This window comes from Elgaria multicarinata, chromosome 6 (genome assembly GCF_023053635.1).
Source record: "Elgaria multicarinata webbii isolate HBS135686 ecotype San Diego chromosome 6, rElgMul1.1.pri, whole genome shotgun sequence".
NCBI classification, from domain to species: Eukaryota; Metazoa; Chordata; class Lepidosauria; order Squamata; family Anguidae; genus Elgaria; species Elgaria multicarinata.
In genome coordinates, this window is record NC_086176.1 from 52,757,029 (window position 1) to 52,780,209 (window position 23,181).

Consider the following 23,181-nt stretch of genomic DNA (forward strand, 5'->3'; position numbering starts at 1 on the left):
TGGCAGCGTTAGAAGTTTCCTGAAAAACGGCTCCACCAGGTGCAGAGCCATAAGTGTGAGGCACAGAGACCACAAAGAAGAGTGAAGTCTTCAGGGAGGAATTTCAACCTTTTAGAATGATGAAAATACTGTAAAAAGCTGGAAAATCACCAGATGATTGGTGGTTGGGGGAGAGGTGCCGTGGCTGGATTTGGCCATCAGGTGGTCTGGATTTTGCCGATAAGGCCTAAGTTTCTGCACCCCCGGCATACCCCAATGATGTGTCACAACTTTTTGAAATAGCCTTTATTCAAAAAAATTAAAATCCCCCAGTAAATATTTCATGCTGCACATTGATAGTCCTTATATTTAAAAGATTGCCAATAGTACTGTTCCTGCTAGGTTGTTTGGCTCAAAATGCAAAAGATACAAATCTCCATTTTTAAAAATAAACATTCCACAAACAACGAAATACGTAAGCAATAAGTTATAATATTTTTTATTCATGTTAGAATTTCTATCAGTGTTTGAACATTAATGTTTAGAGAGTTTGTACAAATTTCCACTCATGATTTAAAATTGAGAACCACACTAGATCACAAAATGGTAAACCTAAAACAGTTCAGAATGACATGAAATATCCACACTCTCTTTTAACACTGTTAACCTTTTCTTCGTTTGCAAATGGGATTTGTTATGAAAAGTGTGCATTGTATTTATGTCTCAGCAATGTTCCAAAACATAATGGTATCATCATTACATATAAACTCTTTAAAAATATAATTCTGTCAAAAGAATTGAGGACTACTATGTACACTACAAAAATAAATTTTCATATAAATAAATTATATGGCATACTTTTATCTTTGTAACTGAAACAAAAACCCATTCCTGCTAAAAACAACAACAGGCAGACAATGAGACCGTCTGAATATTTTTTTTCCTTTTAACTCCTTGCTCTAAAAAGCTACAAAATGAGTCCTTAATGTAAATGTTATATACTCTCTTCCTATTTAACATTAGTAAGCATTCTATACAAATAAAAATTCAATTAAAAAGTAAAAACATAGCTGTAATAGTGTTTACAATAGAAATAAAATCCCTGCATTGTGTTTGTTATAAACTGGCATGACAAATACTGTAAGAAAACCTCCTTATGATACAAAAATATAAATATCAACAACAATTAAAGTTAAAAACAAAACAGCCAGCCACTGAAATCTCCTTTTGCCAATGTGACAAGAAGAGAAAATGGTCTATACTATGCACCGAGGAGCAGGCAACCCAAGGGAATCTCTCTATCTCTCTCATACACATGCACACACACCCTTACACACATACATGGGAAGGCTAAGGTGAAGGGGCTATTGAACATCAATGCTCTTTTTACTTTCTCCTTCTATTCCTGTTTTTTTTAATGGGACCAGAGTGGGATTGACTGACTGATAGATCCGAAAGCAATATCAGTGGTAAAGCACCATGATCTCTGATGCTTCAGGACTTGGTGGTGGAAGGTAGCTTGCAATTAGTATCATACAGTTCTGTTGCAGAGGGTTTTAAAAAAATATTGACATCACCACTCTGCCAGTGCTGAGTTGGGGCCTGGTGTCTTTTTGCCACAAAGTGTTGTTATGTTACGACAGGAAACTAGACCAGTACTTTGCTGCCCTACTAAAGGGTAGGATATGTGCTATGTAACAATGAGATGCCTTCTTGCTCTCTTAAGAATGTACACATTAGATATATGTAAACAGCTATCTCGCATCAAAATATTTTAGAGGCCAGGGACAGAAAAAAGCGTATTGGTTCATACATTAGAATGACACATAGCTAGCAGGGCTGAAGATCTGCAGGCAAAAGCTGAACCTAGGAGGAGCATACTTCCATTCAAATAATGCTGAAGTGAAAGGTTTAACTGTTGACACCTCTGGTTAGCCCAATATGGGCCACCAGGGGGTTGACTGTGACACACTGGCATTCCTCAAAGCAAAGCCAAATTTGCAGGACAACCCCCCCCCTCCCCATAACTGTAACATCTCGTGATCATTACAGTGGTCTGAGGCAGAACCATTTGCCATTTTCCTAAACTGAGAGCCCCTCTGGACCAATTTGGTGAGGTCTGTACACATGGCCTCTTTTCTGGATTACCTTGTCTACAGCAAGTTGGCCAACCCATCAATAAGTACAATTCGGAAGCAAATCCAGTTGGGAACTTCTGCCAAAGCCTCACTGAAATTAATGGGACTTGTCTAAGAGAATCAGGAGTAACTGGCAGGCTGCACATTATCAAGATCATTCCACTTCAATTATATGGGCGGCCTTACATTAACCCAAAGTGCACAGAAGATTGGTGAGTGCTTCACATCTTATCAATACATGCTTCAGGGTCTTACATAAAGGAAAAAAATACCATAGGTACCCATCGAGGTGAAAGATGTGCTCCTGCTACAAGGAGAACTCATGCACCTTCTCATGGGAGAAATGCAAGAGTTCCCCCTTTACATGAGACTGAGAGCCAGTATAGAAAATTCATGTAACCAGCCTTTTTTTTTTTTGCTGCATCTAGATAACATGCTGTGTTTAACAAAGAGGGTAGGTCAACTGTGCTGACTTCATGCCCTTTGCATATTTGCCAGATACAAAATGGGTTTGTTTGTTTTAAAAGAAAGCCCCCAAATGGGCAAAGCTTTAAAATGATACTGAAAAAACATAATATTTAATGAAAGATATTATACCCAATGCATTTCAGTTAAGACTTTCTTAGGGGCACAAGAATACCATTTTCTAGTTTTCTTGTGGCCCTGAAAAAGTTCTTCATTGAAACATGCTGGGCATTTTACTGTTTTATTCAATTTCACATATATTTCTCAGTACCATTAATGATTTTGTTTGGTGCTGACTCTTTTTCTCCCTGATTGTTTTAAATATGACTATTGGTTAACCCCTAGCTCTGAGAAAGGGTGGGGAAAGGACATAAAAGCATGTGTGTAAATTTAAAAAAGTTACTTTCTGTTCTTCTATTCCTAATCCATGGCATCTTTTCATTATTAAAAAATCCAGTACAATATATTTGAAAAAGGAAGAGTTCATGATGCAAGCATTCATTGTTAGTAGCTTGGATGCATTAAGAAACCAATTAATTACCATCTAAATTGAAGCTGCCTTTTATTTACTAGAATTTTTCACAAAACTATGGGTATGAAGACTATCATCCATGCCAATTATGTTCAGCAATGACTTTCTTTATCTTGATTATCAAAATGCAATTATCAGCATTTGCCAAGGCTTTCACTAGTTGGCTTTCAAAAGCCTTTAGCTTCAAGCAAGTCTTCTTATTGTTTAGGTGGTGTGATTCATAAGCAGAGACACAGGCAGGTAAAGTAGTTTCCCTAAAGAGACAAATGCAGTACAACTGAAGTGACAAAACTACAATACATGAATACTGATTCTGAAACTCTCCATTCTTCTGCTTTATCTCTGTCCTTTGATGGTGCCAGTAGCAGTGGTTAAGCTCCAATAATATTTTCACTAGTTCTCTACAAGACTGGCTGCAAACCTGCATACAGTTGCACACATGGAAGTCCCACTGATTTCAGTGTCAGGTCTTCACAAGCAAATGTGTACAAGACTGTAGCATTAGCCGAGAAGGATGACTACGATGAGCACAACCGTTTTGGGAAATCTCTTGCAAATGAGCCGTTGATTATGGATTGGAGAGCCATGCCCCTGCACATTTATTTCAGTGAGGCATGTGTTGGCATTCACGATAGTCTGTGCTCCACAAAGTCATTACAGTACCCAAACACACACGTCACAACAAAAACCCACGCACAATTACGCTTACTTCACACACCAAGGTTAACCCACTGCTCTTCATATCTGCTCATAAAAAACACACAGACAGAAAAAAACAGAAGAAAAAATTATCACGCATAGCGTGTTTGAAAGTTAACACAAACATTTCATACTACCACAGGGCTGTGATATGGAAATTTTAAAATACTTTAACACACACACACACATACACACACACAAACCTTTACCAAAAACAAATCCTAATACATTAGCAATATTTGCATAGAATTATACATGTAAATTATACAATATTTAAGCAGCAGCAACATATGCTGAAATTTACGACTAGATTAAGCTTAGTTGTGGCACAGAAATCAATGTACAATAAAGTACAGAGTACAAACAATAGTCCCCACTCTGTTAAACAGGAGTTAAAACAACTCCAGATTATACTACTTTACACGGTTTCTCTTGTATATTACACATGTGTACATCTTTTAAATATTTATAGAAATATTTCACAAAATAATACAATAGGTTACAGTAATGGGGAACTGTTGTCCTGATGCAGCATTGTCCTTTTCCATAACTTCAAGCAGTTTCTCTTCAAGCAGTTCTGGAAAGAGCAGGTTTCCCATCTTTGGCCTCTTCTTTGCTTCAGTTATTTCCCTGTACAAATAGAGACAAAAAAAGGAGCCCCACTGTTCACCTAAAGTTCAGCAAAGATAAATAAATCACCTCAGCCCCAAGTCATCTGACAAGTCCTGCAATTAAAAGCTAAGAGGCCTATGTTCTTTTTCCAGCTTCCTGTGACCAAATGCTTTAAACAGCTTCTTCTTTTTTTAAAGCCTTCTTAATTTTCAATATTTTCATTTCTAGATATCTGACATGACACACCTTTGCCCAGGTTTACTATCACAACTGATAGATGCAGGTCATACTTTTCTCAAGTTAGTACCAACTTCCAAAGTAAATGAGCACCATTAAAAAAATAATGCCTGGATTTTCCTACATTCACTGCCCCTGGAATCCCAGAGGTGAAAGAAAGTCACAGGGTATTCAGTCTGTGGAACTATTCTAAGGCAGGCTTGCCCAAATCTATGCCCATCCAGGCTTTTCATAAATGTCTCCAAGGAAAGCATCTCCACAGTCCCTTTAATTTAGTGTTTCCATAATTAAAATGATTTTATGCCACTTTTTCTACAACCGCTTTCCTGTTCTTTAAGCCTACTCCTTCTTTGTCCTCCCTTCCGTAGATCCAGTGAACAACTGCTCTTTTTAAGCTTTGTTTAGCATTATGTGGATTAGCCCCAGGCTCATGCACTTCCCCAAGACATCAAAAGCCTTTGCTTCTGTTTTCAACTAACCACAGTTTGTTGTTATGTCCAAACCCAGAAAAACTATTTAGAGTTTATTGATGCAAGCAAAATTAAACCAAGATTAATGATCCTGACTTGTCTCATAATTTACACTAACCACAGTTCTCAGTTTGGACTTAACACACCAGTATTAATTGAAAATGGAAGTTCATGCTTCCTATCTCCTTATGGCCACCACGGAAAAAGAGAGGGGAGAGATGAGTTCATGGGTCCAAGATTTGTGCACATAATGCTTAACTATATAGTACATGTATGTAAACCAGGCTCCATTTTGGACCAGATGCCAAACCATCTGAGTTTCATCTGAAATGAGTCTAGACCGAAGTCTCCAGGCCCTGGTGCACAGCACTATTATGCACAAGAGGTCAAGATCCAATGTGGCATTCCGGCCACTAATTAAGTACACCCTGATTCCCACTCCCATTGTGTTACTTACTTAAAATGGCAGAAAGGGCTCTAATAACCACAGACAGAATGCTGCAATAGGTTCTTCTACCCTGCATGCATGCTACTGTACCTATACAGTGCATTCAGTGGGAAGAGGAAAGGTTATGTGCCAGGAAGCAAGAGGATATCACTAATAAGCTACTGCAACTGAGGGGGACCCAACACACTTACCATAGGAGCACTACAAGGTGGAGCAGAGCCATGGGGGCTGCTAGGTTACCATCAGTAAGGGCAGAAAAGGGCAACTCAAATGATCAAGGGGCTGGAGCACCTCCCCTATAAGGGAAAATGTCAACAGCTGGGATTGTTTGGCTTGGAAAAAAGGAGGCTAAGGGGAGACCTGATAGAGGTGTACAGAATTATGCATGGTGTGGAAAATGTGAATAAGGAGACATTTCTCTCCCTCTCCCGTAATACTAGAACCCAAAGTCATCCCATGAAGCTGAGAGATTCAGGGCAGAAAAAAGGAAGTACTTCTTCACACAGTGCATAGTTGAACTACAGAATTCGCTACCACAAGATGTAGTGATGGCCACCAATTTGGATGGCTTTAAAAAGGGGTTGGATAAATTCCTGGAGGCTACTAGTCCTGATGGCTTAGCCATCATGGCTATGTGCTACCTCCAGTCTCAGATGCTGTAAGCCTTTATGCACCAGTTGCTGAGGAACATGAGTGGGAGGGTGCTGTTGCACCGTGTCCTGCTTGTGGGTCCCTGTTGGACTGCTAGTTGGCCACTGTGCGAACAGAGTGCTGGACTAGATGGACCCTTGGTCTGATCCAGGATGGCTCTTCTTGTGTTCTTATGGGCAGGAAACCTCTTGCTTCTCAGTGTACCATCTCACCAGGCACTGCTCAGTGAACCTGGAGAGACTATTGCTTAGGATATTGCCTAGGGCTGGGCTGAAGAATCTGCGGTCCACCAGATGTAGTTGGACTCTAACTCCTATCAGCCCCAGCCAGCATGACTAATGGTCAGGGATTATGGGTGTTGTAGTCCAACAATATCTGGAAGGCCACAGGTTCCTGAGGGGCTCAATAGAGTCCAGATCCACCATGCTTACTTTTTTAAGCGTACTTTCTGAAAAAAAATTTATATATAGTAAGCTAGAGCTATTGATTTTTGGAAGTTTGAGCAGGCTCCCAAGATAAGAGATCTTTATGCACATGATTTTAGATTTCTGCATGCTTGCAGATGGAATAGGCAGTGTTACCCAGCGGGAATAAAAAGCCCTACCTTAATCTGAGCTGTTGCCACGAGTCCTTTCTTCACATTCAACATCTTGCAGTTCTATTACTTCTACTTTAGAGTTCCTCCTCTCACACCGGACATTGAAAGGCACATGAGGGTCCTCAAATTGTCCATGGTCGGTTTCATGGTATCCCTCGTATGATGGAAAGCCTCCTCCACGAGTATTGTGGCTGTGCACGGCCGGATGCACAGCCACGGTAACTGAAGCGGAGGCAGTCACAGTAGTGATCGGCTGGCAGTAAGGTGGCACTGAAGTGCCCGTGGCAGCAAAGGGGGGATTTCTGATGTTCTGAGACCGAGCTCTCTGGCCAGAAAAGTCCCTATTATTAGGGCAAGAATGCCCATCAGTAGAAGTTTCAAAAGCATCCCTGCGTGGTCGATAAGGGGGCGGCCGGAGTCCTTCCCTTGGTTCTCTTTTGGGTTTCTTATTTTGATGCCATGTTTGCTGGGATCCAGGCTCTTGGTTAGTCTGTAATCTTGGACTTGGCGGAGCGTATCTCATCTCTGGCTGGACCACCTGGAAATGAAACGGGCAGCAAAGCCTTTGAATGCAACCATGAAAGAAAATAGTTGCACCTGCTGGATGAGACTCTTCCATGTCATAGCAACAAATCAAGCATTCCCAAAGTAATCCTGACAGTGTTATTGTGTTTTCACTACACTGTGATTTCTGAAAATCATAACATGTGGCAAAGTATATCATCACAGTAGGGTTCGTGGCTCAGTGATAGAGCACCAGCTTTGCATGCAGAAGGTCCCAGGTTCAATCCCAGCATCTCCAGGAAGGGCTGGAAAAATTCCTACCCAGAACTCTGGAGAGCCTCTGTCAGTCAATGTCGATCATACCGGATGGGATGGAACAATAGTCTAACTCCAATGTTCCTAGGAGAACACAGACACACTTCCCACAAATTTAGCATGTTTATCAGTCTCTTTCAAGAGGGTGGATGGAAACACTTTCTCAAGTAGCTTCCTAACCACACTGTTGGGTTTTGGCAGAAGTTATGGTTCAGCTCGGGTATGTGTACACAGGATGTTAGTGGGATATAAAGAATCTGGGATGTCAGTTGTAAGAATCTGGTTTTTGGGATCGTAGTAAAAAGCGTGAAGCACAACAGTCAAATAAATCAAACAACCATGACCAACTTAAAATGTGGTTTTGCTTGTACCTATTTTTAGGCTTCTACTTATTTGCATTTCATCCCAGATGCAGCATTGAAGAGAGCAAAAGGAGAGGGAGGAGGGAATAATTTTCCCCATCTCGGTTATTTCAGAATAGGATATGGTTTTGTACAACTTTGATGAAATATTCATGGTTTATGCCATCCTATGTCTTGGATGGATTTCTTAATTTTTTTAAGACACTCTGTTTTTCATTGTTTATTTTACAAACCTACTTGGAAGGGATGAGGAAGAACCTGGGAAATTCCAGCCTTGTCTTTTGGACTAAGGACAATATCACCAGGCTGTGCCAATCTGATCCCCCTGCTCCCAAACTCCGGAAACTTTGCGGGGAAGGGAACCATGTGCAAATGAAAAATGTCTACATTTTTTCAGTACTGAATTGGTTCCAACACTTCCTTTCCTGAAATGCTTTTAAGATTTGTACCAGGTAGGGCCAGAAATAAAGATAATTAAGGACCAGGTCACAAAAGAGGCAGCATTTATTCTCTCCTTGCAATTGTGTACTCAAATATACAGCTTTGTAAAGAAAGTGAACTGTGAGCAAGCTGCTGCAGCCATTTCCTTGAACTGCAGCAGCTGCCATCATAGGAATGCCTGTAGGTGTTCCCATGCAAGTGAGGGATTCAAACTAAAGGTTTCTCAAGTGTACAACCACAAAGAGAAAATGGGCTCCGCTCTTTGAGTGAACCAGCTCTTTATTTACACTGGCATGTTTTGGAGCTCAGCCTGACATCTCGTTGTTGCTCTGCTAAATTCAAACCAAGCACTACCAAGCATGTGCGAGTTTGGGATGCATGTGGCTCCACATACATGTGGCAGCTTCTGTCAAACCAGTTAAGCGGCTGAATCTACATGAGATAGCTAGACAAGAAAACAGGAAGGAGGGGGGATGACTTACAGTGGATCTGGCAAATACTGGATTTTCAGTTGCTTCGACAATGACTTGGTGGACTGGGGCACCGGTTCTTTGGGTGGCCTCATACTGATGGAGCTCCTCGCTGATTCCGGACACTGTGGTCTGAGAACTATACTCAGAATCAGAAGAATCTGACCCATTCTGAGCGTGCCCTGGTGGGATGGCAAACCTCACAATGCTTGGGGGAGGCTCAGAAGAGGGGGTAGGTAACCTGCTCCTTCCATCAGATGGAGAAACCTAAGGAGGATAGTTCAAAAATTATATATTATTATTATTATTATTATTATTATTATTATTATTATTATTATTATTATTATTCCATAAACATACATGGCACTGTACAAAGGGCAAAACAATAAAACAACCCTGTACAATCTAGAAATGTAAAATGAAATTTAATAAAATTTTAAAATTAAAATCGAGGGAGGGGGGAAGAAGTAGGAAAGGGACAAAATTGGATGTCCATAAAAGCCTTAGGCTAATTTTCAGGTCCTGAAGAAACACATATCTTGCTATTGAAGAATTATAGTCAAATTGCTTCCAGTGTGTGTGTGTGTGTGTGTGTGTGTGTATGTATGTATATATCTATATATATTCTGATATCCCCTAATGAAGAGTACAGCAGCATGAAACATGTCTGGACTTGATACCTTTTATTAAACTGTACTTGATACCCTTTTACTGAAATCCTGTTACTGTTTGTGATATGTAGATCTGCCCTTTTGGCTTATATTATATACATACAATATCTATGCCTTTGAAAAGTATTCAGAAACTTTAGCTGCTGTAAAATATAGCTGTTAGACTTTCGGCTGGATGCAGGTGGATGGAATTTGAAGCTGATTTTATTCCATCTGCACTAACCATTAATTTCTGGGTCCAGCTCAAGGTGCTCATTCTTACCTCGAAAGACCTAAACACCCCAAGGATTGCCTTCTCCCTTATGTAACCACACATCAACCTCACATAAACCCTACAACTTGTGCCTCCATCCCCTGAAGTATGGTGGGATTTTTCTCTTCCTATCATCAGTCACATAATATTTACAGTAGGGATGTGCTCCGCTCCGATTAGGAGCGTAGAAGCAGTAGCGGATTGGCCTGCTCCGCCTTACCCAGAGGCGGAGTAGGAGCGGACCGCGGACCCCCTAGAAGCAAGGCGAAGAGAAGCGACCATTTTTCGGAGCTCCGAGTTCAGGCGGAGCGCTCCGGTCGCCATCTTGAAAACATTTCGCCATAGGATTGCATTGCGGCAAATAATCGCGCATAACTACGTTGTTTTTGAAGCTATCGTTCTGGAAATTCTTGTGCACAGAGAGTCGTGGATGGGGGTCATTTTGAGACCACTCTCACCTCTCTGCGTGCTGTGGTTCACGTGCAATATTTTTTTAAAAATCGGGTCAACCGCGGGGCTCAAACTGCGTTTCGGCTTTTCGCCCATAGGATTGCATTGAGGGAAAGAATCGGGGATAACTGGGGGGGGGTTTAAGCTATCGTTCTGAAAATTCTTGTGCACAGAGAGTCGTGGATGGGGGTCATTTTGAGACCACTCTCAACTTTCTGCGTGCTGTGGTTCACGTGCAATATTTTTTTAAAAATCGGGTCAACCGCGGGGCTCCGTTTCGGCTTTTCGCCCATAGGATTGCATTGAGGGAAAGAATCGGGGATAACTGGGGGGGGGTTTAAGCTATCGTTCTGAAAATTCTTGTGCACAGAGAGTCGTGGATGGGGGTCATTTTGAGACCACTCTCAACTTTCTGCGTGCTGTGGTTCACGTGCAATATTTTTTTAAAAATCGGGGTTTGGGTTTTTTTTATTTTTTTTTTTTTATTTTTTTGGAAGCGATGACAGGCACATTCAACTCCCAATCCTGATGAGAATTGATCTCCTCAGAAAGCATCCTCCTCCAATCCCAGCGTTGGAGGGGGGACTAAGGCAGACCCACCCTGAGAACTTTCTGTTTTGTGTCTCTTTGTGGGTTGGCGTTCGTGGAGGGAACACTTACTTAGCTAGTGCTCCTGCTTTGGAGATAGATTAATTTAATATAGGTTTAGTTTGGCGCGTGTGTGTGTTTGTTTGCTTCTTTCTGACTTGTAGCTTAGTTTGCCCTGTGTTTTCCCCTTACTTTGATTTAATATAAACTTTATTTTTGAATTTTGGAGTGTGTGGTTGGGTTGGTTGCCCCCCCCTTCCCTGTATTAAAGCCTGACTGTTCTGCTTTTGTGAAAGCTTTCTTTTGAAAGCATACACACAGTTTTTGTCCCATTTCCCTACATTTATATTCTTAAACATATTTTATTATATTCTTTCACATAGTCCATTAGTATATATTCTCATACATATTATATTAGTATTCATATTTTGTTCTTCTTATAGTAGTGGTTGGTTCTTTTCCCCCCTCCCCTCTCTTAAATCCTGATTGTGTTTCCTTCTATCTTCTATATACCAAATATACCAAAAAAATTGGATTCTCTTTTTCTTCTCTGTGTAACTTCGACGGAGTGGGCTGCTTTTGTCAAGTTCAACAGGCAGCCACAGATTGAGCATTTTGGGGAAAGCATACGCACACCATTTCCCTATTCTTAAACATATTATTATTATATTCTTTGACATAGTCTTAGTAGTCTATTAGTATACATTCTCATACATATTATAGTAGTGGTTGGTTCTTTTCCCCCCTCCCCTCTCTTAAATCCTGATTGTGTTTCCTTCTATCTTCTATATACCAAATATACCAAAAAAATTGGATTCTCTTTTTCTTCTCTGTGTAACTTCGACGGAGTGGGCTGCTTTTGTCAAGTTCAACAGGCAGCCACAGATTGAGCATTTTGGGGAAAGCATACGCACACCATTTCCCTATTCTTAAACATATTATATTATATTCTTTGACATAGTCTTAGTAGTCTATTAGTATACATTCTCATACATATTAGTAGTAGTAGTATTCATATTTTGTTCTTGTTATAGTAGTGGTTGTCCCATTTCTTGTCCCATTTCCCTACATTTATTAGTAATATTCTTAAACATATTATTATATTCTTGTAGATATTCTTAGTAGTAGATATATATATATATATTAGTATATTCTCATACATATTAGTAGTAGTATATTTTATTGTTCTTGTCCCATTTCCCTACATTTAAACATATTATATCTTCTTATACATATTCTTAGTAGTACCTTATACATAGTATTAGTAGTATTAATATTTTGTTAGTCATCATGAAAAGAGGAAGCAGGCGTGCTGAAAGCAGCAAGGCTCAGTCTGCCAGCAGTAAGCAGGCTTCCTCTCCTCCTGTGAAACTCAAACGGGCAACTCCTTGGCTGACTGCTCCAAAACAGAAGCAGGACAAGCAGCAGGCAGAGCCACTCTCTTCTGCAACTTGTGCCCGGCGTTCTCTTTTTGAGGGTGGGAATGGGAAAAGTGCCCGTTTGCAAGAGGCACGTGGCAGCAGTGCCATTAGAGGAGGAGGAGTATCCCCAACTCCTTCATTCTCCTTTCAGCCCACGAGCCCGATGATGGACCTAGACGAGGTCCTCAGCACAGTGGAGGGGGGGGAGGAGGAGGAGGAGGCGGTGGGCCTCCAGGATGTGGGGGCTGAGGAGGAGCAGCAGCAGGCCGAGGCTCTCTCCCCAGTCTCATCCCACACCCCTGTTTCTGTGGCAACACCAGAGAGCTCAGGCGGGCAATTGGTGGTGTCACCACGGAAACGAAAGACAAGCATCGTGTGGGACCACTTTGAGTTGGGAGCGGATCCCCGCTTTGCTGTCTGTCGCCACTGCAAACTCAGCCTAAGCAGGGGTTCATCGACAGGGCATTATGGAACCAGCAGCATGAAGATGCATCTTAAGAGGCAGCACCAGTCGGTCTTGCTGGGGAAAGAGGCGGGCAAGGCGACTGGTTCCAGGGGAAAGCCGAAGGCGGCGGCTGCTGCTGCTGCTGCTGCTGCTGCTGCTGCTGGCACTTCCAGTCTCAGCTCTCCATCTCCCATCCCCACAAGGGTTAGGCAGGCAACCCTGCCGGAAATGGGGTGGGGGAAGTATGGAACCACAAGATGGCGTTTTCCAACGCCCTCCCAGATCACCACGTCAATCGGTGAGATGGTGGCGTTGGACGACCAGCCATTCAGCCTCGTCGACAACGCAGGCTTCAAGAGGCTGATGGCGCTTGTGGTGCCATACTACAAGCTGCCGTGTCGCACCACCCTGAGCAGGCGGGTGGTGCCTTCCCTGTACCGTTCCTGCAGGGAGTTAGTGCTGGGTCGTCTGTGCCAGGCAGAGGCACGGATGGTGCACTTCACCTCGGACATTTGGTCCAGCGAGGGCGGAGTGCACGCTTACCTGTCCCTGACGGCACACTGGTGGGCAGCCGTGGGGCAGGAAGGATCCAGCACTACAGGGACTGGCAAGGAGGGCTACTGCTGGGCCCTCCTCCACACGCAAGTGATGGACCAGTCCCACACGGCAGGGGAGATTACGGAGGCCATGAACCGCATGGTGGATGGGTGGCTAGCTGGGCAGAAGGTCACCCGCGGTTACATGGTCACGGACGGGGGAGCCAACATGGTGAAGGCGGTGCGCGACGGCGGATTCGAGGGCGTCCGCTGCATCGCGCACGTCTTGAACCTGGTGGTGAGGGATGGCCTTGGGATGGGCAGCAGCAAGCCCAACCTCGGTCCCCTGTCCGGGATCCGTAACCTCCTGGAGAGCTGCAGAAAGGTGGCAGGCCATTTCCACCACAGCGTCAAGGGCAGTCGCTTGCTGCGGGAGAAGCAGGAGGAGTTGAATCTCCCGCAGCACAGGCTAGTGCAGGATGTGGTGACACGCTGGAACTCCACCTACCTGATGCTGGAGCGGATGGTGGAGCAACAGCGTGCCATCCACGACTTGTTCAGGGTCAGGGACATGGGCGTCCACCACCTGGGCAAGCAGCAGTGGGACGCCATGTCCCAGCTGGTGGCGGTCCTCAAGCCGTTCCTGAACGCCACCGAGACCCTGAGCAAAAGCTCTGCCCTCCTCAGCCAGGTGATCCCTGTATGCAGGCATCTCCAGAAACAGATGGGCGACTTTCTGGAGTACAGGGATCCCGTCACCGGCAGGCGCTTCGAGCCCGAGGTCCGCGAAGCGGTGACTAGGCTGAGGGACGGCGTGACGCGGAGGCTGGAGCCCATCCAAACCGACAGGGTCCACATGTTGGCAGCCATGTGCGACCCTCGTGTGAAGGATGGGCTTTGTGGGCCAAATAGCAGGCAGCACTGGGTGGAAACGCTGGTGGGCGAAGTGCGGGCGGCATGGGCCAAGAGGGTGGGGCAGAGTGAGGCAGAGGAGCAGGCCACCCCTCCCCGCAGCAGCACCAGCAGCACCAGCAGCAGCCTCACCTGCATCCCTCCCAGCAGCAGCACAGGCGAGGGGTATTGGGAAGAGGCTCTGCACACCGTGTTTGGGCAGAGACCCTCCCCAGCCACCAGCCAGGATGACGCTGCAACCACCGTGCAGCGTTACCTGTCAGAGCCCATCGAGGACTCCTCCATGGACCCCCTGGCCTACTGGTCATCCCGTTTTCAGATTTGGCCGGACCTGGCGCGGGTGGCCATGGATCGACTCAGCTGCCCACCCACCAGTGTTCCAAGCGAGAGGGTGTTCTCTATGGCGGGCGACATAGTGACCCCTCACCGCTCTCGCTTGGAGCCGGACTTGGTGGAGCAGCTGGTCTTTCTGAAGGGCAATCTCCCCCTGCTGGGATACCCCACCCTCAAGCCCTCGTGGGAGTGACAGGCAGGCTCCCTTTAATTCCACCCCTCCTTGGGTTGGCAGGCACACTACAGTTCAGGCAGGCTGGTTTTTTCTCTGTAGGCACTAGGCAGAGTTTGTCACCGTGCGTGTGTGTGACTGACTGTGAGGGCAAAGCACCGCACTTGAGTTCATTTCATTTCTGTGGCGTCCGGTACAGCTTAGTCAACTCATCCGGATAGTTTTCCACCCAGTTCCAAAAGACTCCATTTATTTATTTATTTATTTATTTATTTATTTAATTAATTACATTTATATACCGCCCCACAGCCAAAGCTCTCTGGGCGGTTTACAACCGTTTGTCCATGATTGACTGCACGTTTAGGTGAGGTGCAAGCAGGGGGCAAGGCAATGCCTGGCACCACCACCACCACTAGCCAGGCTGCCTCTCTCCAGCAGTCCACGGGTCGCCCTTTGGAGTGCCCTGGGAGTGGAAGACGTACTCCCTGATCCAGAAGTATGGTTTTTTGAGAAGCAAACAGGCGAGTCCTCGCCTTTGAGAAGCAACCTTTCACTTGAACTCATGGAAGTCATTGACTTCAGCACAGCCACTACATAGAGGCTGTGGACCTCTGGGTGACTCCATCAGTGTGCTGATTTTGAGAAGCAACCTTTCACTGAAACTCATTCACTTCCCCAATTGAGGGTGAGGGAGGTTACACTCCAGCAGTCCACGGGTCGCCCTTTAGATAGCTCGGGGATCAAATGGAGTCCTTGATCTGTGTGCTGATTTTGAGAAGCAACCTTTCACTGAAACTCATTCACTTCCCCAATTGCGGCTGGTACTCCAACAGTCCACCGAACGCCCATAGCACAGCCACTTAGTGCATAGGGACAGTTTAAGTTTCCTCCTGAGAAGTGAGCACTCACTTCAACTCATGACAGCCATTGACTTCACCACAGCCACTACTGCGGATGCTGTGGTCCTCCAGGATGTGGGGATAAGTAGCAGTCGCTGGTCGAGCTTCTCTCCCCAGTCTCATATGGAGCAATTTTGAGCTCTCACTTCGACTTCAAGTTCAGACACTTGAGCACAGCCCCTACGGTGGAGGCACAGCTGGCCGTGCCTCTCTCCCCAACCACTGACTGCACAGGGACAGTTTAAGTTTCCTCCTGAGAAGTGAGCACTCACTTCAACTCATGACAGCCATTGACTTCACCACAGCCACTACTGTGGATGCTGTGGTCCTCCAGGATGTGGGGATAAGTAACAGTCGCTGGTCGAGCTTCTCTCCCCGGTCTCGTCCCACCCCTCTTCCGCTGTAACCCTGTCTTTGAGAAGCAAGCTGTCACTTCAACTCATGGACTTCCCCTATGTGCGGGTGGTACTCCAGTAGTCGACCGATCGCCCATAGCACAGCCACTTAGTGCGTAGGGACAGTTTAAGTTTCCTCCTGAGAAGCAAGCTGTCACTTCAACTCATGGACTTCCCCTATGTGCGGGTGGTACTCCAGGTGTCCACCGATCGCCCATACCACAGCCACTTTGTGTGTACGGACAGTTTAATTTTCCTGAGAAGTGAGCACTCACTTCAACTCATGGACTTCCCCAATTGCGGCTGGTACTCCAACAGTCCACCGAACGCCCATATCACAGCCACTTAGTGCATAGGGACAGTTTAAGTTTCCTCCTGAGAAGTGAGCTTTCACTTCGACTCATGACAGCCATTGACTTCACCACAGCCACTTCTCGGTGGATGCTTTGTTCCACCAGGATGTGGGTGAGGAGGATTAGTTGCAGCAGCTGGCCGAGCGTCTCTCCCCAGTCTCGCAATTCAAGTTATCTGAGAAGTGAGCTTTCACTTCGACTCATGGACTTCCCCTATGTGTGGGAGGTACTCCAGCAGTCGACCGATCGCCCATAGAACAGCCACTTAGTGTGTACGGACAGTTTAATTTTCCTGAGAAGTGAGCACTCACTTCAACTCATGAAACTCATGAAAGCCATAGACTTCCGAAGCAACCTCTCTCTCCTCAGTCTCATCCTCTTCCTCTTCCCCTTCTGCTGTAACCCGTCTTTGAGAAGCAAGCTTTCACTTAAACTCATCATTCACTTCCCCAACTGAGGGAGGTAAAGTCCAGCAGTCCACGGGTCGCCCTTTGGAGTGCCCTGGGAGTGGAAGACGTACTCCCTGATCCCGAAGTATGGTTTTGAGAAGTAAGCTGTCACTTGAACTCATGAGCCTCTGTGCAAAAGCTGTCCTTGTGTGTGTGGTTGTGAGTGTTACTGCAGCTGCCTGTCTCGCTGCGAAAATGAAACAGGCAAGTCCTCGCCTTTGAGAAGCAACCTTTCACTTAAACTCATGGAAGTCATTGACTTCAGCACAGCCACTACGTAGAGGCTGTGGACCTCTGGGTGACCCGATCAGTGTGCTGATTTTGAGAAGCAACCTTTCACTGAAACTCATTCACTTCCCCAATTGCGGCTGGTACTCCAGTAGTCCACCGAACTCCCATAGCACAGCCACTTAGTGCATAGGGACAGTTTAAGTTTCCTCCTGAGAAGTGAGCACTCACTTCAACTCATGACAGCCATTGACTTCACCACAGCCACTACTGCGGATGCTGTGGTCCTCCAGGATGTGGGTGAGGATTAGTCGCAGCAGCTGGTCGAGCTCCTCTCCCTGGTCTCGTCCCACCCCTCTTCCGCTGTAACGCCCTCTTTGAGAAGCAAGCTGTCACTGAAACTCATGAAAGCCATAGACTTCCGAAGCAACCTTTCACTTCAACTCATTGACTTCCCCTTTGAGAAAAAGCTAAGCTCCAGTAATGCACCGTTTTTCCGTGGGACAGCTCTCTTTCGAGAAGCTGCACTGCATATGCAGCAGTGCCATGGCTTTGAGAAGCCGAGACCCATCCCAGCCACCGGGAACCGGAGGAAAACTCCAGCAGTCCACGGGTCACCCTTTAGATAGCTCGGGGATCAAATGGAGTCCTTGATCTGTGTGCTGATTTTGAGAAGCAACCTTTCACTGAAACTCATTCACTTCCCCAATTGCGGCTGGTACTCCAACAGTCCACCGAACTCCCATAGCACAGCCACTTAGTGCATACTAGGGACAGTTTAAGTTTCCTCCTGAGAAGTCAGCACTCACTTCGACTCATGACAGCCATTGACTTCACCACAGCCACTTTGTGTGGGATGCTGTGGTCCTCCAGGATGTGGGGATTAGTAGTAGTCACTGGTCGAGCTTGTCTCCCCGGTCTCGTCCCACCCCTCTTCCGCTGTAACCCTGTCTTTGAGAAGCAAGCTGTCACTTCAACTCATGGACTTCCCCTCAGAGAAAAAGCTAAGCTCCAGCAGTCCACCGATCTCCCGTAGCACAGCCACTACGTTTCCTGAGAAGTGAGCTCTCACTTCAACTCGTCTTGTAGTGCGCCCGCCGAGTTGAGCACAGCCACTACAGTGGAGGCGCCTGCCCGCCTGCCTGGGAGCCATCCTTGTGAGGTAGCTGGATCTGCTGGGACTGACTCCCCCACAGATCTATGGCTTACTTGTGCAAGGTACCAGCTTTTCTGGGCCCGCCAACCCATGCCTGCCTGCCTGTCTGCCCGCCTCCCCCGGGGTGCTGCTGTGGTGGGGCATCTGCCAGGACTGACTCCTCGCCTACTCTGCCTGCCTCTCTGCCCGCCTGGTGCCTGGTTTGCTCCCAATCGTCCTCCTCTGTGCCCCTCAAGGCGTAACTGCTGGCTTAGAAAGAAAGAACCAGCCATCTTTGCCTCACTTTGCGCCCACTTATGGGTTGGTTTGCTATGCGTTAGTGCTCAAGCCATCCTTGCGGCACTACAATGCATGCTGCCTGCCTGCTTTCCCTCCCTTCTCCCCTTCCCGCCTTGCAGCGATGGTGTATGTGTCTTGCTTTGACTAAGGGGAGAAGTCCTTCCTGCGCTCACTTAGACTTTATCAAATTCAATAATCCCTTTTTCAAATGTGCCAGAAGATTTAGGGTTATCTCGTGGCATGTTGGGATTGCCTTGGAACTGGCCCCATTGAGCTGTCTGCAATTGCAACTTTAAATCCCTGACATACTGGAGTGTTCAAATTTCAAAAGTTCCCCTAACATCAGGGGATGATGGGATTGCCTTGAAACTTGGTGTCCATGGGGACACATGGGTAAGCTGTCATGGGACCAAAGGATAGGTTTCTAACGTGCAAATTGACGTAGTTGTAGAATGGGACTTGATTTGGGGTGAGTTAAAAAGTTTAAGCCGCGCCAAAAATCAGGGGATGATGGGATTTGCTTGCAACTTGGCGTGCATGTGGACACATGGATAAGCTCTCATGGTGCCGAGTTTGAGGTTTCTAACATGCAAATTGACGGAGCTATCCCAAGGGGTGTGAATGGGGTGCCCGATTTTCATAAATTCCCCAAAAATCAGGGGATGATGGGATTGCCTTGAAACTTGGCGTGCATGTGGACACGTGGATAAGCTATCATGGTGCTGAGTTTGAGGTTTCTAACGTGCAAATTGACGTAGTTGTAGAATGGGACAATTTGGGGTGAGTTAAGCCATGCCAAAAATCAGGGGATGATGGGATTTGCTTGCAACTTGGCGTGCATGTGGACACATGGATAAGCTGCCCTGGTGCCGAGTTTGAGGTTTCTAACATGCAAATTGACGGAGCTATCCCAAGGGGTGTGAATGGGGTGCCCGATTTTCATAAATTCCCCAAAAATCAGGGGATGATGGGATTGCCTTGAAACTTGGCGTGCATGTGGACACGTGGATAAGCTATCATGGTGCTGAGTTTGAGGTTTCTAACGTGCAAATTGACGGAGCTATCTAAAGGGGTGTGAATTAGGGTTATGGGAGGTGCGTTAGAGGGTAGAGCCGCGCCAAAAATCAGGGGATGATGGGATTTGCTTGCAACTTGGCGTGCATGTGGACACATGGATAAGCTGCCCTGGTGCCGAGTTTGAGGTTTCTAACATGCAAATTGACGGAGCTATCCCAAGGGGTGTGAATGGGGTGCCCGATTTTCAAAAATTCGCCAAAAATCAGGGGATGATGGGATTGCCTTGAAACTTGGCGTGTGTGTGTATACGCCCATGAGGTGTCATGGTGCCAAACGTGAGGTTTCTAACTTCAACGGAAAAAAAGTTGTTTACTTTTTTAGCTTTCAATGCAACCCTATGGGGGGGCAAAAACGGAGCTCCGGATCCGGATCCGGAGCTCCGAGCGGAGCGGAGCGGAAGTGGGCGGAGCGGGGGCGGGGCGGAGCGACCCGCTCCGAAAAATGGCGGATCTGCAAGTGAAGCGGAGCGGGGGGTCCGTGCACACCCCTAATTTACAGTAGCTTTCCCCAATGCTCTTTTCTTGATTGATTGTTAATTAATTAAAAATAATGTAAAAGAATCTCAAGCAAATTCTGCTACTGAAAACAAATTGAATGAAATATGTAAATCTGTTTAAGTTTTATTAATCATTCCAGTAATATAATTTCGGTTTTCTGGGATTTTAACACAGAATTCTTGTCTCCCTGGGCATGATCCAAAGTCCTATGTGCTAGGGATTCATGAGTATCCCTGCGCTTGGCCAGGCCTTCCCCAACCTGGTACCCCCCAGATATATTGGAGTAAAACTCTCATCACCTCAGCCAGCAAGTCCATTGCTGGTTGGGGATGATGGGAGTTACAGCCCAACGTAAGTGGAAGGCCCCAGGTTAGGGGAGGCTGGACTACATGGTTGGAGCAGAAGTAGCGCATTTGATCAGGGTGCTCATCTTTACAAATGCCACTGATCAAATGTCAACATTCCTCCCATGTGCACAGGGGCTTCCTTTCTCTTTTATAAAGAAAGAATACTTGATGCACATACGGGACTCTCGCACCGCAGGAAGGGAGCATTCCCTGGCCCTTAGAGGAAAGCGGGGAAGCACATGCCTACAAAGAGCTCCACAACAAGGGATCTGATTGTATCATCCAATAATAGATGCCTCTTAAAGCTTGGGAACATGTTGTTTTCCAGGTTTGCAACTTAGAATTTACGAGCTGTAGTATGATTTGTATCTTGGCACTCTGTTCTGATGAAAATAAGCATATGAATGGATTTGGATATTAGGAGAGAAAGATGATGGGTCATTTATACATTGACATCTTTGTTGTCTGATGACAAATGTTGTGGTCTTAAGGCCAGGAATTACACCACAGTTTACTTTTCAGCATCAAGCAATTAAAGAAGTAAGATCTGTACAACCAAACCAGATTTCAGATACTTAAACTTATTTTCAATGAAAACAAAAACAAAAATGGATTGCTGTGCTAAAGTGCCAAATATTACAATGCAAAATAATTAAAAGTAGCCCATCTGAAAAATACATAAAATCATATCAGCTGAGAAAAAAAAAATACAATAATTTCCAAGGGATACAATACTGACCTCAGGATATGGTCCAAACAGGGAAAGGAGAACAGGAAGTAGCACCAATCCATTCAAAGCACCCAAGATGGTTAAAATTGCCAAAACAGCAAAGAAATACCTGAAATATTTTAATATATTAAACGTTAAAAGCAGGAAGTGTGTTAAATTTTAAAAAACAGATAACAAAAATGAAACATATTTTATTAAAGTTCTGAAATAACTGTATCAACATAACATTCAAAATTGTTTTTGTTTAATGTACAAAGTCAGCATGCTTTTTTCTTTTTCTTTTTACCTTTTAGATTAGAGAGGCTACATTCCACAACCCAAAGTGTTAGTTCAAAAAAGGAAAGAAAAAAAAAAGCTTGTTAATTTACCGAAATCTTGCAGCATGTAATGTTATTTATGAATGTGTTACACAAACACAAAAATATGGAATGTGAACTGAATGACTGAACAGATTGAAAGCACAAATACAATGAAAAGGGGCCCCCATTAGCGAAAACCCAGCAGAAGCAAACAAATGAAGTGAAGGGTGTAGAATTTAAACAATTTAGCCTAGAAGGAAAAAGAAGCCCACTTCTCCCAGCAGCTAATCCACTGTGAAATGCTTCTGCGCCTAACAGCAGAATCTCTAATTAAATCTCTAGTGTATCAGGTAAGGCTTTCCCTCGCCATTCATTAATCACAACTTTCCGCCTTGAATTCTGTGAGTTCCAGTTTTACCAAATAGCTCAAATTGCAACCTTTTTAGACACAGGAACCAGCTTTTTGCAAAGAAAATGCGGGCCATTCTGTGGTAAGCTCGAGCATTGTGCTGAGTAAGAGCACTTTACAATAGCAGAGCTGCATTGCAGGCTAATCTTTTGTTGAACAATTTAGCATCTCTGAATGCTCTTGTTTTGTGTCAGCCAATTCAAACATAAAGGCTGAAGTACTGTGGAAGAAGAGGAGAGTGCACAAGTGGTTGTCCTTTCCCACCATTGAGGGCTAAGGTCTGGTATCCTTCATGAATAAGATGGCAAACCTGCCAGCCAGAGGGAAGCCTGGCTAGATGGTATCCAGCCTCGGAGGGGGAGGGCAGGCGGGACACAGAGGTGAAGCGCAGACATGCATTTTATAGCTAATGGATTGGGGGACTTTGGGTCTTAGGCAACAGTTTGGAGGTGAAAGGGCCAGAAGGGGAAGATGCCATGTCACTGTTGGCTACATGGTTTAAACAGGAAACACTCATCTGATCAAATCTATCAACATGGAAAGCTACAACCATCATCCAGGATTACATCTGGGAATTTCTGGTCTGCATTAGCAGAAGTGGGCGGGGGAATCAACAAACTAATCTCTTACCCTAATGTAAACTAACGCAGCTTTAAACTGGGAAACACCATCAACAAGAGGCGCTGGAGACATTTGCATCTCATCAGTCTAGCTCAAGAATAAACAGGCTGATTATAGATCTGACCACTTTGAGTATACAAAACTTCTACCCAGACGTGCTGTTGGGCTAAAAACCTATTCCTTGCCAGAGGTTTGGAGCCTTCATCAGCCCTTGAAAAAATGCCCAAGCTTTGCTCATTTACTTTAGATCCATCTTCAATCCCCACCCCCGAGAAACTAAGCCCAGATTGCGCTACAAAATGAGATGGCCAAGTGAGTACAGACAAAGTTTTAAAGTGCTGAAATACTGATCTTTATATTTTGAAAGCAAACTTCTAATTCCTCTTGGGAAAAAATGCTGCACAGATACAATCCTTGTTAACTAGGGGACAGTAGGTGAGATCCACCAAGACACTTGCAATGTGTAGCATTCATTCCCCTCTTCCCCTGCCCAATAATACAAAAAGCAGAAGCCCCACTGAAATGAGTGGGGCCTGCACATCAACAGTGTCTGATAGACTTGCCTCCAAGCTTTCTTCAGCTGTTCCAGGGCCAGACCAAGACATTTTATTGCATGAGATGACAGAAGCTGGCACTTAAAAGTTACTTCAGCACTGATGAAGGACAACATCTTCTATGGCCTCTGAGGGAAGCCGGCAAGATTAGGGGGGTGCAGGGAAAGTAATGTGTGGGACACAGCT

The 23,181-nt window shown here is 45.2% G+C and overlaps 1 protein-coding gene across 3 annotated transcripts in view; it reads right to left on the minus strand.

Moving 5' to 3' along the window:
* Positions 1-464: 464 nt before the first annotated feature.
* PTCH1 (patched 1) overlaps positions 465-23,181 on the minus strand; it is a 103,584-nt gene continuing 80,867 nt past the window's right edge. For all 3 annotated transcript variants that reach the window (XM_063129420.1, XM_063129421.1, XM_063129422.1), the window contains 4 exons: positions 21,122-21,221; positions 8,934-9,188; positions 6,836-7,367; positions 465-4,443 (listed from right to left, as the gene is read on the minus strand). In XM_063129420.1, coding sequence (XP_062985490.1) covers positions 6,837-7,367; positions 8,934-9,188; positions 21,122-21,221 — 886 coding nt within the window. In that variant the 3' untranslated portion in view covers positions 465-4,443; position 6,836. The remainder of the gene's footprint in view (positions 4,444-6,835; positions 7,368-8,933; positions 9,189-21,121; positions 21,222-23,181) is intronic.